The sequence below is a fragment of the Nesoenas mayeri genome (assembly GCF_963082525.1).
Source record: "Nesoenas mayeri genome assembly, chromosome: 8".
Taxonomy (NCBI): Eukaryota; Metazoa; Chordata; class Aves; order Columbiformes; family Columbidae; genus Nesoenas; species Nesoenas mayeri.
This window is the reverse complement of record NC_137554.1, coordinates 20,456,765-20,473,084: the sequence shown is the minus strand read 5'-3', so window position 1 is coordinate 20,473,084 and position 16,320 is coordinate 20,456,765. Positions and strand designations below refer to the sequence as shown.

At 47.0% G+C, this 16,320-nt stretch overlaps 1 protein-coding gene across 1 annotated transcript in view; it reads left to right on the top strand.

Annotated features, from left to right (window-relative positions):
* The window catches only part of PRRX1 (paired related homeobox 1), a 38,677-nt gene extending 25,890 nt beyond the window's left edge, over positions 1-12,787 (top strand). Inside the window, exons 2-4 of the mRNA XM_080348845.1 lie at positions 6,398-6,573; positions 7,261-7,442; positions 12,175-12,787. Coding sequence (XP_080204971.1) covers positions 6,398-6,573; positions 7,261-7,442; positions 12,175-12,313 — 497 coding nt within the window. The 3' untranslated portion in view covers positions 12,314-12,787. The remainder of the gene's footprint in view (positions 1-6,397; positions 6,574-7,260; positions 7,443-12,174) is intronic.
* The last annotated feature ends 3,533 nt before the right edge of the window (positions 12,788-16,320 follow it).

Below are 16,320 nucleotides of genomic sequence, written 5' to 3'. Positions count from 1 at the left end.
ATGTCTATGGGCGCTCCACCAGGAAGGCAGCAACCCCAAGACCTCATTCGTGGTGGGTGAGAGTCGCCAGCTGGTGCTGTGCCTTGAAACCCACCTTGAAATGTCCCTTTTGGCCAAGGCACAGGCAGGAGGTCCATCCTGGTGCAGGACACTGAAGGCTTCACCGTCGGCCATGCAGGACCTCAGCGAGTTCCCCGGGTCTGGCAGGCAGAGCCGAGCACGACAGGAGACTGTAGGCATGCTATCCATGCAAAAGCTATTCACAGCTTGGTAATGATATGTAATTGTTTGTATGCGGTCAGCTAAAAATTATCCTGATAGGTTCCACATTGCAGACACTTCGGAGAGGAACTGCTGTAGTCCTGTGGGTGATGCTGAAAATACACATTTCCATTTAATATTAAAGCTCAGTATTGCCTTTCTGAATTCCCACTCTCTGTGCACAAAATAACTTTATGTGTGTGGAAAAATTGAACCTGATTAGTTTATGAGATGATGGAAAGTGGAGGCTTTTAGAAGAACTATTGCATCTGTTTCTTTGCCTTTTTTTTGTCCTGTGTTCTTTGTGATCTTAACAAGGCTGGAACTTCAGACACTTGTATTTTCTCTATAATTGAAATAATTTGAGGTCTTGTGCACAGATGGTGCAGAAAAAAACCCAAACAAACAGCAAAGATCAGAAAAAAGCTCAGCCGGTGTTGTGTAATAGGAGAAAAATGATAGTTCGAAATCTCCATAGTCTGACCTGTAATCGCAAACACAAACCTGCTGTTATCGTGGTTGTATGGCCGGGTTTGGTATTGCTGCTCATCAGGGCTGGCTTCAGTACGTGACTTAATAGGCAAATAGGCATCTCCCACCTTAATGTACTTAGTTTTATTTTAAGTGTCGTCTTCATGCCACGTTGCCTACGTTTGTGATGTCTGCTGTAGAGTAATCATAACTTCTCTGCGTAGCATTTGCGTACCCTGAAGTTAAACCTTATTTCCATTTGAAAATACTTTTCATGCATGGAAATACATATAAACCAGAACTCGTTCTCTCCTGGGAGGTTTTAGAAAGATATTTCAGGCAGCTCTGAGCACAAAATCTTACCCATGTGCGTCTCCTTGCCCCTTTTCTGTCCCTGCTCACGTTTGGCAAAGGTGACGGATGCTGCCGGCCGATGGGCTCTGGCTGCCCGGAGGAGCGGGGTCCTTCCACGCGATGCTCGAGAAGCTGCAAATCCAGCGATGGATCTGGCCATCCATGTGGTCGAAGACACAGAAAACAAACAGAGGGAAAATAGAGATATGAGGCTTTTTCCCATTTTATGCCAAAGTGATGTTTTCAGGCTGGAAAGTGGCTTTTCAGGTTGAGATGGTCTCAGTTAGGGAGAACCTCACCCCAGCTGGGCTCAGCACTATTTCTTGATGGGGTGCAGTCTTGTCTTTATGCGAGCAGTGGTGGTGGGACCCTCCAGCTCTGTGGCACGCTGGCTTGTCTCCAGCATCCCACACGAGTGCAAAGTCACTTGAGACCCGTCGCAAATCAGTTGGGATAGGGCTGTGTCATCAGGTGGATTTTGTATGTCCCTGTCCTGCTTCCTACTCCCCTTCCTGGTGCCTTGATTAAACATTTTTGGGGTTTTTGTTTGTTGTTTTTTCTTGTTGGTATTTTTTTGGTGGTTGTTTTGTGTTTTAGTTTTTGTTGTTTGGGGTTTTTTGTCTTTGTTTTGTTTGTTCATTGTTTTTTTATAAGTTGACAGAGCTGCCCCGCACCAAAAGTGTTGCGATATTTTGGAGGGATATAATGAACTGTAAGCAAAGCAGAGTGCGGCTAAAACTGGAACGTGAGCCTGCAAAGGGCTGTAACTATCTGGACGGCTGCTGTTGGGAAGAGGCGTCTGCACGGAGCTGGGGGGGGCCTGCAGAAATATTTCTCAGTCTTCTTTAAATTTAACTTTAAACCAAATGAAAAAAAAATCCTCTCACTTCTAGTCTTCCTTTTCCTTTCTTTCCCCATTACTCCAAATAAAACTTTCTTATTTTTTGGCTGGCAAGATTTTTTATTTTTTTTTTAATTTTGAAAGAGATTTTAGTTGTTGAGGTTTTAGTTTCTGATTTTTTTTTTTCTCTGCGAAAGAATTTGTTTTGTTTTTCTTTAATCTGTGTTCAAACTTTAGTGGTAACTTCTTATTTTGAAGGCTGTGATTATAGTGTGATTCCTTATTTTCTTTCTGGAATCCTTTCTCAGTTTATATAACTGATGTGACAGATCTTTCCTGCCTTACCATGTGTGATACTGAGGTTAAGTGTTTGTTGCTCACTTACTTAAATCCAATTGTTTACCTTCAATTGAGATCCCATTAATATGTTATAATAGCTGGTTTTGGACTTAATAGAACTGATCAAAACTTTTCAAAACTGCCCACACAATGTAATCCCATCTGGAAATTAGTTTTTGTTCTGACCTGGAATGAAAGCAAGTATGCACAAGCATTCTTGCAAACTGGAAATCCAAAATATGTTGTGGTTGCAAGTATTGGTGGAAAAGATACTGATCATGTAACTTATATGTAGGCATTTAGTTCTCTACTCTGTTTTGCTTTGTAACTCATTCCATTTTGAATGCGGCATCTCAACAGGAGCCGTCTGACGGTGCCCCAGTGACAGGCATGGACACTGGGACAGCCACTGTGCAAAAAGGAACCTGGATCAGGGAGTTTTCAAGTTTGGATCTGCCCCATTGCAAGAAGAGACATGATGAACAAGGGAAAAAGGACAGGACGCTTTGTACTGTATCATCCAGGAGCAACTGAAAATGCTATGGTGCATCCTAGAAGTGCTTTTGTGTGTGACACCAGATTTTGCATGTTGTGGGTGAATGTAGAAAAAACACAGGAAAAACATAAATGTGGAAACAGGAAACAAAATTCCCCAGCCCAACATGAGAGGTTGGGGTTTTGAAATGAATTCCCAGATTTTCCAGCATCGGGTTCCTGAGAGGAGAACGTGCGTTTCGATCTCTCTGGGGGATGCATTTGCAAGCAGCTCAGCTTTTGAGAACACTGCTTGTAATAAAATATTTCTGATTAAAAGAATGTTGATGAAAGACTTCTGACCCATCTAAAAAGCTTTAAGGCTATTTTCCTCTTCTCTCTGTTTCTGCTGACTTCAGGCATTAGTGCTGTCAACACTATTTAGGAATACCATTTTACAGTGTTCAGCATTGTTTCCTGATAAAGAAATAATGGCAGAAAAAAACAAAATACCCTGCTGACATGTTGAAGGCAGCTGGTCACTGCTGTGAGCAAGGTGACATTTGCAGATACCTGGGGTTTAGGCGTCTACAATCCCTTGTTAGCAGTTTTTCGTCAACATATGGCATGTCTGCATGGCAAAACACAAGGAGTCATCAACCCAGCAGCACTCTGAGCTAATACAACTGTTATTATTTTTTTTTCCTGCTACCGAAGCCACTCCTGTAGACATTTGGATCTAGCTGTGTTGTGCTTTCCAGAGGGGCTGTGAAAAGAGATCTCAAAATCCCAGCGCTCCTGTCACAGGTTGTGCTTCACCATTGAGCCACCTCCATCCAGCTTCGTCCTGGAAAAAAGGGGGTGACTCACGTCCCCGCTCCGTGCCAGCCCATGCTGGAGGTGCATTAGCCAGCACTGACCGACCATGAGTCACCGCAACACGGCCACTGCCTGTGACTTTCCATTCCTTGGCCCTGCTATTTTTGGGTCCAGTAATTACGAGGTGAGCTGTGAATCACCGGTGTCTCACTTTACGCCAGGAGGAAACCAGGCAAATTGTGCTAACGTGCTTGGCAGGAGGGATTCTTGTTCTCCAGTGTTTCATGGGTTTTGGCCCTTCTTGCTCCCCAGAGTGATGTGCTCACCCTTCCTCATGTGGAACTGTCACGCAGGATCTGAGCGATGGCCAGACGAACTTGGACTTGTGCTGCTTCCAGACGGGTGTCCTCTTCTGGGCAGGAACTGATGCTTCAAAGGCCTGGAGGGGATTTCCAAGGGGTCCCAAAGGCTTCTATTGATTTGTTAATCCAGTCCACATAGGCAGGGTTTAGATTAGAAAATAGCATCAAATGGAGAACTCAGAAGAAGGCCAGACACCCATGTCGACATTGGCCTCTCTGCAGCAGCTGGTCTTGCAATGTTTCTGCCCTTCAGAGGGACGATGGTGCCCTGAGGCTTGTTTTTCGCTGTTTGCTGTGATGTGTGGTACACAACTACATCTACATCAGAGCTCGCCAGTAGAGCCAGGGGGAAAGCGCTGACCCTTTTTGTAATGGCTTTGATGATGAGTCAAGAGAGGAACGTGCAGGACTTTTCTGCTTCTTTATAAGGGATGGACCCTGTGACAGCGATAAACACACCCTCAGCACCTAGAAATATGTGCCTGGTGTTCTGCAGCGGTTAAATCCCATCCCTCTGCTTCACCACTTCGCTTCCCACCACCTGAGTGGGACAGATTCTACCTGTAGCCTTGTTTTAATGCCCTGCAATTCCCATGCGCATTTGTTTCTCTTGCACATTCCTGCCTCTGCCAGTCTCTTCCCAGCTCAGCTTTACAATTCAACATGCCTGTTAAAAACTGGTCTCCAAACACTTCCTCTCAGATACAAGAAAACCAAGGGCATATTTTTTGCACCCAGGAATCCCCAGGCTGGAAAGAAGTCTGCGGGGATTGTCAGGCTGTCGGAGAAGGAGCTGTAAACCTGCAGGAATTTGAAAAACCTACTTTAATTTAAGAGGAATGTCCTTTTGTTCCCAGATGGATGGGCCTCGCTCCAAAGGCGTTCAGGTGCAGTAACTGTTACCAGATGGGCTGTGAAAAGCAACACAAACAGGTGGTGAGGACAACAACCATAGACTTTAATTTCCTTGTCAGCTTCTTCCAGTGCCTTGAGAGCAGGAGGACAAGGGGAGCTGTCATATTTGTCTATGGCAAAAGGAACAACCGTCAAGGGGATATTTGCAACTGTATATAGCAGGTCAAGCCCTGGACTCTCAGTGGTGAGTTTGTCATCTAGGCCAAGGTGCTCAGTGATTAGCTTAAAATTTAATTCACTAGCACATGCATTTTTATAGATACTACAATATGTTTTAATGCATGCTGACATGTGTATTAGCTCAGATCCTCCCAGATGTGACTACTGTCCTTCTACATAAGACAGTGGGACCACGCTGACATTGCCCACCTGGGGCTCTTCCCACTGTGCTTGGGTGCATTAAAAGCTGGGGCTGCAGGAACTTGAGGTGGTTTTGGTGGGACCCCACACACGCTGGAGCACTTGAAGAAGGACGAGTGCGTGGTGATGGTTGCACCAGTCCTGCAGCTTGCCCAGGGCTGTGTTACCCACAAGTGTCTGTGCATTGATAGCTCCATCACTGCTGCTACACTGGCATGTGCAACATCTGCTAAGAAAAGCCATTTCAGTAGTCATCTCAGCACTGATGTTGCTCCAGTGACTGCAGGCACAGGCAGTAGTGATAAGTTTGACTCCAGATGTGTAGATGTACTGATTTATTGCTGGAAGAAATACAAACCAGGCACAAAACAATACATGCTCTTAATGGGTCACACGGTTTGGTGCTCGCCACCTTGCTGGCTTGGCCAAGGCAGGGGATGCTGGAGAGTGCACAACTGTTCTTCAGTCAACAGTATCCAACGTGCTTATGCTCCGGCTTTCTCTGACTGGGTTTTTTGCTTCCCAATTACAATGCTACCTGTGTCTGTCTGACTGTATTTCCATGTCCTTGGTTTGCAAGCATACAAATGAAACTGGCTGTCGTGCTTGTCTCTTGTTCAGGCCCGTAACAGTCACACTTCATTTCCACTGTTTGACACCTCTTTGTTCACAGCTCCCCATCTCTGCCTGAATTGACGCCTCTCGGTCTGGATGCAGGGAGGATAAGAGAACTTAGTCCTCATTTAAGCCAACTGGAGCTACATACAGAGAACAGCATTACCTTGGCTCTGGTCAAGCCCAGAGTAATAGCTGTTTCCTTGCGCTTTCCTTGCTCAAGAATGGACACATCTTCTCCCAGTAAAAGCTAGTGGAGGACTTGCCTTCACCCCAGAGGGCTGTATTATGTCCCAGTGAGGTTGGTCTTTGGAAATTTGAAGCAAAGAAAACAGGAGTTCATGATTCTTCGCAGTCAGAAAAGGCTTCTAGGGTTGCCAGGAATGGGGAGATGTGTTTTGGGCCTTTTTGTTTCTTTTTAGAGATAAGGAAGCTGAGGCATGGGATAGCTTGAGAGACCTGGTACAAGTCTTATTGTAGTTGGGCTGGGAAGCCCTTTGTATCTTGAAACTGTTGAGGATTTTTGCCCCATTGCTGTGGCCTCTTAGCTTTCTAGCCTGTGACATCTCCCAATTGTATTTCCTAGATGATCAGCTGAACTCAGAAGAGAAGAAAAAAAGAAAGCAGAGAAGGAACAGGACTACCTTCAACAGCAGCCAGCTCCAGGCATTAGAGAGGGTCTTTGAGAGGACACACTACCCCGATGCCTTTGTACGGGAAGACCTTGCACGCAGAGTCAACCTCACTGAAGCCAGAGTTCAGGTAATTGCCACAGCTTGTATCCAGACATGCCTCACCTTGGGTGGTCGTGAGGCCATTCCATAACAGCAGTAGAAATTTCTGAGGTCTGTGTGTCACACTAGGGTCACCAAGCTTCTGGGTCATGCTGTATTGCAGTCCCAAGCATGCCATGCCTCGAGGAGCACTGCCAGGCCTGATCTGCCACTGTACTTACCACCTGCCCAGTCAAATGTGTTCACAGAATGGTTTGGGTTGGAAGGGATCTTAAAGATCATCTGGTTCCAACCTCTCTGCCATGGGCAGGGACACCTTCCAGTAGACGAGGTTGCTCCAAGCTCTGTCCAACCTGGCCTTGTTCATATGGTTCATTCAAGGCCAGGATGTCAGATGTTCTGTGCTCAGGCTGCTCACATTATCTTGAGCTGCTCAGCTCTTATCTTGCAAGCCTACACCCTCTGAAGGTCAAAGCAAACCATCTACACCACTCGCAGGCCTGGCCGCCTACAGCACAGGACAGACCTGATCCCTCAGGGACCTCCCTGAGCCAGTTCCTCGCATGAGGGCTTTATCAGGGTGTACTTAAGAATTGTCTTGTCATTAGAGTTTCCATTGATGGGCATGCCAAAGCAGCCTGCTTTTGCAGAGTCCTGTTGTGTCGCAGCAGAGCTGGCTGTGATAGTTGTTGGGTCTGTGCGCTTCCCACCCCAGGTATGGTTCCAGAACCGGAGAGCCAAGTTTCGCCGGAACGAGAGGGCAATGCTGGCCAGCAAGAATGCTTCTCTGCTCAAATCCTACTCAGGGGACGTGACCGCCGTGGAGCAGCCCATAGTACCTCGCCCAGCTCCGAGACCCACTGACTATCTCTCCTGGGGTACCACGTCGCCTTACAGGTGAGTGAGTAACCCCTCTGGCATAATACTGATCAGCCTGAGAGTGGTCATCAGACAGTTCTAATGGGCTGCTTATATTCATGTGGGACAACTGGAGGATACAGCAGTTTGACCACCCCACTGGTTTTCATTACCTGTTCCCATCCCATGCTACCTTGCTGCGAGACTTGCAAGGTGGGCTCTGTTCAGCATCATTCTGGCTTTCTGGCAGCCAGCTCCGTGGGAGGAAGCGACTTCTTTGGTGTTTTCTCTCAGCAGTTCAGGAAGTTTGGAAAGAGAATCAAGTAGAAATACATGGAGAGAGAAGGAGTTGCGCTTTCTTCCCTAATGCATCCAGTTTAAAGAAAGGAAACCTTTCCATGGGACACAGATCAGGAGAGGTGATGGCAGAGCACTTGGGGAGGTTCAGCCACAACACAATGGCCAGAAGAGGGAGTTCTGTGGCTGTCCTATGGCAGTTACTGGTTGGGATGCAAGGAAGGGCTGAGAATTCCCTCCCTTCATGCATGTTGCTCCCAATCCTTCCCTCAATGGTCAGCACTGAACTGGTGATCAATTTCTTTCTAGTTGCTAGAGCACAAGTGTGTGTGTGAACGAGCTGTGCCGTTGTGCTGTGGTTTGCGCCCAGCAAGTGTCCGTCTCCTGTGGCCAGCACTGCTTGAGGGGTGGCAGGAAAGAAGCGCAGATGTGGCAGTCCCAGTCTGCTCGAAGGATCTGGGATGTCCATGGATGTCACAGGCCTCCCTGTCCTCCTCTCTGCCATCCACAGCCCAGCAGGAACTGGGCGTGGACACAAGATCCACAGGATGTGTTGGTTTGTGGCTTGTAGGCAGTTAAAAATGAGGTTGGTGGGTATTTTTTAGCACAGTGGCTACATTGTTTGTCAGGACCGGGAGCCTTTGGCTCTATTTCTTCCTGTTCATCTGACTTGATCACAAGCAGCTGTCTCAGTGGCTTCTGGGAGTCACACCAGACCCAGGACCTCTCTTCCTCAGTCATGTTGACCCCCTTCTTGCACCCCAAACATTGTTTGCACAGTTAGATGTGCAAACACGTGGTTTCCCTGGTAGTTTGCTGCTTCGTTGCCATGGGCTTCTCTTCATCCACCTTGTAGCTCTACAATAAATCACAGGTTCACCTGCTCCAGCTACTGAATAGGATGGTTTTGATGACCACCAGTTTGGTCTTAGAGATGGCCCTTATCCTTTGGATTTTATCTGAGGACTGCTGTGTGGCAAAATCCCTCTTTTGAGGTTTGGGCTTTCTGACTGTGAAGTGCTTCTCGGTGATGCATCCTAGAGAGGAGTTTGGGTGAGTGAGTTTAGGGGAGAGAAGCACAGGTCCTTCTCCACCCCACTGAGTCTGCTCTGGTCACAGTACCAGATGCCTGCTTAAACGCTTGTGCCTTATTTCTGCCTCTAACACTTTTAAAAATAGGTCATCCCTCCCAAGTTGTTGTTTACATGAAAGGCTTCCTAACGGGTTCTCGGAGAAGGCCCTGCAAAGGTAACTTCCAGGGGCACACTGGGAAGGGCTATCTGGGGCAATGAGAAACCCAAGGCATCAGGGACCTGCAAATGAGGAAAGCAAGGGAGATGGTTTTCTCTTCCTGAGGTCCAGACCTGGTGAAGCCTTTCCACGGTGCGGAGATGCATTCTCACTGTGTTGATGTCTTCTCCTTGTCTTAAGCCCAGATGTTTCAGCAAAGACGTGCAGCTTACAGCCGTCACCAGTGGCTGACACACCAAACCAAGATGGACTGTCGCCCTCCCGTGGCCCTGCAGAGGAGTAGGAGGCATTGGCAGAGAAGCAGAATAGCTGGTTGCCACAGTGCGGGGCGATCAAGACCCTCAGATGCTTTATGTTTCCCAGGCTTTCTAATCCTACAGGTCATCTCTTAGCAATTGTGTTCATCTTAATGGGTACCTGGGCCAGGTTGTCACAGCCTCATTAAGGCTTGGAACTGAGTAGGGTTATTAAAGTACTGGACACTTGGTGAAAAACAGCTGTGCAGAGGGTTTGCGTGACCCTCTGCGTCCTCCCCATCCCCCTGGCGCTGCCGTACCAGCCCCTGATGGATGGCTGATCTGGGAGAGGGCTGAGAGCTGCAGGGCCAGTGCTGGTTTTACTCTTAGATGTGGGGAAAGTTTTCAATCAGTATGTTTATTCTCCAAATATATTCAGCCACAGGTCAACCAAAGCTATTTGCAAATCTGTGTCACATAAATAGCCAAGTAGATACTATTATTTTTTTGAAGTTGAAATGTTTTGCTTAGACATTTTTTAGCATAGGTTCCTAAGAAAACAAGACTCACAGTCGCGCTGTCAGCTTGCACTTCCCACTCCAACAACCTTTGACTCCACGGGCCATCGAAAACCAGATTTGAAAGAAGGATTTTAGGTCTCAGAAACATTATGGTCCTCTGTGTTTCATGAAAGCAGGCAGCTGAGCAGAGGAAGGAGGCTGTCTTTGTGCCTGAATGGGGCAGAGCGGGAGGCAGCGAGGTGACTTCAACCCTTATTAGACTCTGGAGAATCTCTGGACCGAACCCTCAAGCCTACCAGTGTTTGGAAGCAGCCTTCTTGGGTGCTGCTCATTTAGATTTTTGGTTTAGTGGAGATTTCACTGGGCAACAGAAATTTTCCCCCACACCTCTGGGCAACTGAGAGCAGGAGGCTCCCTGGAGTTTTAGACTGGACTTGGGCAGCAGTTATACATGGGTTTTGAATGGGAACAGTGTATACCTGAGACTGAAAATTCCTGGTTTATCTAATCTAGAGCATCCTTGAGGCTCTTCTTGTTTCTTCCGGCACAGAAACCTGGGAGAGATGCACGCTGTGGAAGTGGGTGGCAATGGCTGCTTGTGAAACTTTGCAATGCCTCTGCAGGCAGCACTGATCTTCTCACGTTGCTGCTGACTTACGGCAGGGGAGAGGATAATGTCACCAACCCAGGCACAGAGAGGGAACTGAGGGGATGTGTGACCGACTGGGGAAAGCCCCAGGCACACCAGTTCATCCTGTCCTGGACCCCTGTGAAATGCATCCAGTGCACCCTAAGCTGGGCAGAGTCCAACACCCCTGAACCCCAGGGAGCTCCACAGCTCTTCCTCACCAGCTCATCTGCTCGGGGCTGCCATGGCTTTCTTATCTGAAGGGCTTTGGCTTCTTCCAAAAGAATAAATTTTTAAAATGATATGTCTGTGTTTTTAAGGATATATCTGTATTTTGATGTGTATATTTTAAAGTCCATCATCCGTATCCTTCCAGTAGCTGTTAGAGACTCTCAAGGTGTCCTGAATCTTTGCTCTCCTGGGGAGAGTTTTTGGTGTTTTTCCCTGGATGGGTGTAAGCAGCCGTATATCTGTGAGTCTTACCTGTAATTTCTGTGGGTATAAGCTGCCTTATTTCCACTAGTGCTGACATTCCTTTCTGAAGAAGTTAATTTTTTTCCTGATTTTAAAGTGAGGAATAGGAGTTCTTTGGCCTTGGATGGTACCTACTAGTGTTGCCTGATCTGGATCTCGTGGATGCTGAGGATTGAGAGAGCAGTGAATTGCATTTAAATTCCTGGCAGGTCAGCTCTGCCCTGCAATGTCAGAGATGATACCACCAGTGCTTTGGGGCGAGCACGCACATCCACGGCCTGGATCTGGGCATACAGCAAACACCCACATCCCTCAAGGGAGGTTTGCTGTTGCAAAGGCTCTTCCAGTTGTGGACATCAGTGCTGGAAAATAAAAGAAAATAAAAAAGCAGAAAAAGCAAGCTATCTGCTTTCTTGGGCTATGGGTGGGGGAGAGTGTTTCCCAGAGCCTCAGGCAGATGGAAGGGGTCAGCACCAGACCTGACTTGCTTCCAGAAGAACATTCATGTTTTCGTCCTGAACATGCTGGCTGCATTAAATGGACGTCTCTAGTTCACTCCTTGTTTTTCAACTGTGTTTTATCTGTGGACCTATGTATAGGAAATGCAATACGTCAGATAGTTGGCTGGCTTTTGGAGCAGGGGGTGCTTTTCACAGAAACCTGGGATACATGCGTTAAGCAAGTTTTCAGTGGTCTGGAAAGCAGATTTGCAATTTTTTGGTAGGATAAGAAAGGACTTGGAGATCTTTGTTCAGCCTCTGTTGCCAAAAGTAGTGTTTTTCATGAATAAAGACATGATTTGAAGGGAGAAAAAAAGTATTTTTTTTCCCTTCAACCTTTAAGGCATGCTCTATATGATCAGCTGAAGTTCTGAGGTGAAAAAGTGTAGAAATTTTCATTCCAAAAGGCTGAAACCAAAAGCATCACAATTGTTGAAATGGGTTTTTCCCAGAGTCTTTCTTTAATGTAACGTGTTTCAGAAGTGACGTGAGTTCACAAGCAATAAAACCAGCAACTACTCTCATCAAAAAGACATTGCTTCCAGTGGAAATACTGTAACGGACAGTGGTTTAACTGGTAGGCTGGTCATCTGGACCTCATTGTGAACCTTTTCGGTTAGGAAATGGAAATTTTCCTATTGACTTCAACCAGCTTTGGTGTTTGCTATCCCTGGGTAAGTGAACTGCAGCGGAGAGATTTACAGAGATGTAAAATAGAGAGTGGTGATAATTCCCTGCTCACGTAAGAAATACATCCCCTGGGTATGGAAACCCCAGGGTTTAACCTCACTGCGGTGTGCGTCTGCTCTCTGCGTGGTGTGAAGACCACGTCTGACGTGATGTTTCTCTCTTTCCATCCCACAGTGCCATGGCCACCTACTCCGCCACGTGTACCAATGCCAGCCCGGCGCAGGGCATGAATATGGCCAACAGTATTGCCAACCTGAGACTGAAGGCAAAGGAATATAGTTTACAGAGGAATCAAGTGCCCACAGTCAATTAATGACTGGAGGCAGCTGCCTTGCAGAAGGAGAAAATACAACAGCACCCGTCCTGCTTTGCAACTTGTTTGTGCTGAAAGAAAGAAAAAAAAAAAAGAAAAAAAAAGAAGAAAAAAAAAAAAAGAGAGAAAAAAAGAAGAAAAAAGCCAACCCTAACCTGGAACTGAACATGGGAACCAAAGTGGGAGCAAACTGAACCGCTCGTGAGTGACAAGGTTCCTCCTTCCTTTTGGGATAATGCCACCATTTTTTTTTTCTTGTTATTGTCAGGTTTATTGCTTCTGCTCAATATACTACGAGCTTCTTCAGTAAAGGACAGTCTCACCCTTGTTGGTTTCCATTTTTATATGGGACTGCAGAAAGAAACCTCTGCTGATCTCAGCCCATGGACATGTCCCACCTGCCATCCTGCTGAGATGCAAAGCTTGCTCATCTCCCCCCCTGCCCCAGTTCGCCTTAGAAGAAGAAGTTGTTTGGTCACCGCTTTCCCTTGTATCCACCCGACCTTTCTTCCTTCTAGTCCCTCATTCCATAGAGGCAGCGCTGTGACCATTAGTCTGCGAGAAGCCCGTTAGAGTAATGAGATGGGTTCATCCTGCCTGGGTTGCCTGGACCAGTTCAAGATCTGAGGAAGACCTTGGGCTTCGCAGCACTTTAATGCTTTCTTGAGTATTCCTGGTGCTGCTGCCTCAAAAAGCCAAAGAAGAGAGAAAAGCCAGTGTGGGGGCGTGAGCAGGGCAGACACGGTGAGAGGGATCGCTCTGTAGTGTTAAGAATAGGACTGTTAGGACACTTCTTTCTATGCCTTACAGTTTGCGCCACAGGGAAAGGCATTGTCCAGATGCATTTGTTTTATATATACTGTATATATTTATATATATAAGATATACATGCAAGCTTGGTTGGTGTTTTTTATTAAACAAAATAAAATCCTTTGAAAATGTTTGGGATGTTTGTGCTACATCCAGGATCCTGGAGCCGTGCATTGAAATTCCAGCTGCAGCCTCTCTGACCCATGTCTGAAGTCTTCCCGGTGGCCTCAGGGAGCGCTGGAAAGGACCGGCTCATGTCTTCCCATGAGAAACCCCAAAGAAGGGGAGCTGGAGGGAGCCATGCTCCTTTGCAGATTTTCCCCATGGGCATTTGCATGTTCATAGAGGAAGATGAGGATCTGCTCTCCAGTCAGATAGGTTTGTGTGGGTCTTGGGAACATGCAAAGACATCCCTGTGGCAAGCGTCCACCAGCCCCTCTGAGGACAGGTGATGTCTCGTCAGGGAGCATCGCACACGAAAACTTCCCCCAATTCCCATAACATTGCCCAGTGAGATGTGTCCTGTAGCCTTAACCACTGTCCTCTGCTCTCCCTACCTGCTGTCCTCACTCCTCTGGGGTCTGGAGAGCTAATTAGGATCTAATTTCCTTCTCTACATGATGAGTAGAGGAGTTGCAACCCAGGAGAAGTTTCTTCCATGCAAGCATTCTGAAGAAATTAGGATCTTTTTTGTTGCTGGTGATGCCTGTGTCTCTCAAATTTGGGCAGAAGAGGAGGTTTATTTATGGCAAATAGCACTTATACAGGGGACCTGCCTCTAAGCAAGTGTGACTTTGCTGTGGAATAGTCCCATTGAAGGCAGCATAGCATGGTCTAGGCTGGACCATAAGGGAAGGAGAATGAAGCTCAGTCATATGGCTTAGGTTTCCATCTTCATGTCTGCTACAGACAGGCTGGGCATATGTAGGTGTCTGACAGTGGGCTTTGGTAGTCTAAAATAGGATGTTGCAGGAGATGAAAAATAAATCTCTTTAAAGTGAAGATGAAAAATAAACTGACGGAAGATGAATGGAAATCCAGCAAAAGTATTTGAGCTAACACCGGGGAAAAAAGCCCCAAATCCAAACTGGTGTTAAGTTGTGCTGGTGATTCGGTGTGTTGCTGCTGGAACTTTTTTCTCCCTGTATGAATATTTTTGAGAAAAAAATACATCTAACTGTGATCAAGACAAAAAGTTTAAAATCGTATCTTAGGCTTCCAGACAGAACACCAGCAGGAGGAGTGAGGCTGGACAACATTGCATTTTAAAAAAATCCATGATGTTCTGTTTGATCCCTTTTTCAGGCCTTATGTAATCTGGAGAAGCTAACATCTCTAAACCAAAATATTTCCACCATGAGTAGTGTTTTTCCAGATCCTAGAGCAAAGTGATCATGTTGGAAATCTCAGCCCTCACTTAGAAACTCACTCTTGGTTCCTGTGCCTACACAAACAAAGAAGGTATTGAAGAACATGTCCTGCACCATCAGAAAGGAAAAGGACCCCGTGCAATGTAATATTACTCAGAGGTTGAACCGGTTGTTAAGTGTCTGAGCCTGGTGCTCGCCTTTCTCCTTGCCTTGCTGCCTTTCTCTGCCATCCACCACCATCCCAGCAGTGACAGCAGCCTGGACCTCCTCCTCTCTGGTGAGCTGAGGCTGCCCAAGTGTCCACTTTGGAGGTTTCAGCTGTTTCCTTCAGCATCTTGGTGGCCTGTGGCTTTCCCCTACTCTTTGCTCAGCTTTTCTGCAGTAGAGAAGTCACCTTGAACAGCGTTCTTGGACATGTGTGTGCAAGCACCTGTTTCTAAAGTTAGCAAGGAGGCAGTTCAGAGAGCATGAACCTTCTGGTACCCCATTATCCATCTATGGACCATCCCCACCCCCACGCTGTGACATTTACATGAAGGGGCTCACATAGGTGCCTGTGCAAACCCTTGTTCGCCCTCCTCCCTTTATTGATGTGAGGAATTGCATTGACTTGCATAGTGGGGCTGCTCCTGCAGGAAGGTTCTCTAACCTTTTTCACTTCCAGTTTTAGTTGGGTCTTGCCTTGTGTTGGGCGGTTTGGTTGGGGATGCCATCACAGGTGACTGAGCTGTTGTGAGCCCAGGTGAGACCTTTACATCACCTTCAAGCTGGGCAACATTAAGATGTAAACCAGAGCATCCAAGATACTATTGCTTCGTTTACATGGATTCACTAAACAGAGTCCAGCTGGAGGAATGAACAGGTTTTGTTGTTTGTTTCTTGATTGCTGATGACCTCAGCCAACAGGCAGTGTCCAGTTGTCTATCCAGCCAAAGCAAAATATGATCTTGTATGTTTAATCTGTATTTTGTTGAACCATGTAAATATATTTGCAAATTAAGGGCCTTATCCTGAAAGCATGGAGTTCCGCAGGGTTTTAGTAGACTTTCAGTCGCAGCTCTTAGGAAGTTGCCATGGCTACCCCAGTCATCACTGAGTTTGGGTACCATTCAGGGGAGGAAACGATCTGTCTTGAGGCACATTCCTCTCAGCTGTTGTGTACGAACACTGTTTTCTCAGTCCTCCCCTTCCTCCATGCAGAAGTAGGTGGCTGATTCCCTCTGAGTGGGACGTTTGAGCACAACAGGGATGGATGATTGATGAGGCTGGTGGAGCTTGACACGAAGCCACGGGAGGGATTCCCAGATGGAAATGTATCCTGTAAATGGTCTCTTGCTTTGTGATGTAAAATGTACAGTGTTTGCACTAGAATAGAAATGATCATTTTCAATAAAAGGGGGAAAAGACTCCCCAGTCCTTTCTATAAGTTGCTACTTATGTGTCGTGTGTGCTGCCTTGAGGTGTTGGCTGGGGCTGGGAACACATTGGGAACATGCCTTGGGCTGGGGGACAAGGGGGCTGGGGCCAGTGGAGCAGGACTTGGGGCTGCCTGCCCAGCGGGCTTATCCTGGGGACACCATGCAGCCGATCAGGGGACCAAAGAGAGATGACAGCAGCGATGGGGACTCCTCTGCAGTGTGCACAGTGCCAGCCAGCTGGTGAGGCAGGCAAAGATGGGCACCGCGTCCAGACCCTGCCTGAACCACAGGATCCTTCTGGCAAAACAGGCAGCTGTGAATGAGTTCAGCAGGAGCGTAAGGTGGGAAGCATCCACAAAGGCTTCTCCTAAAACAGACAGTTTTCAGGAACACATGAGACACACAGCTC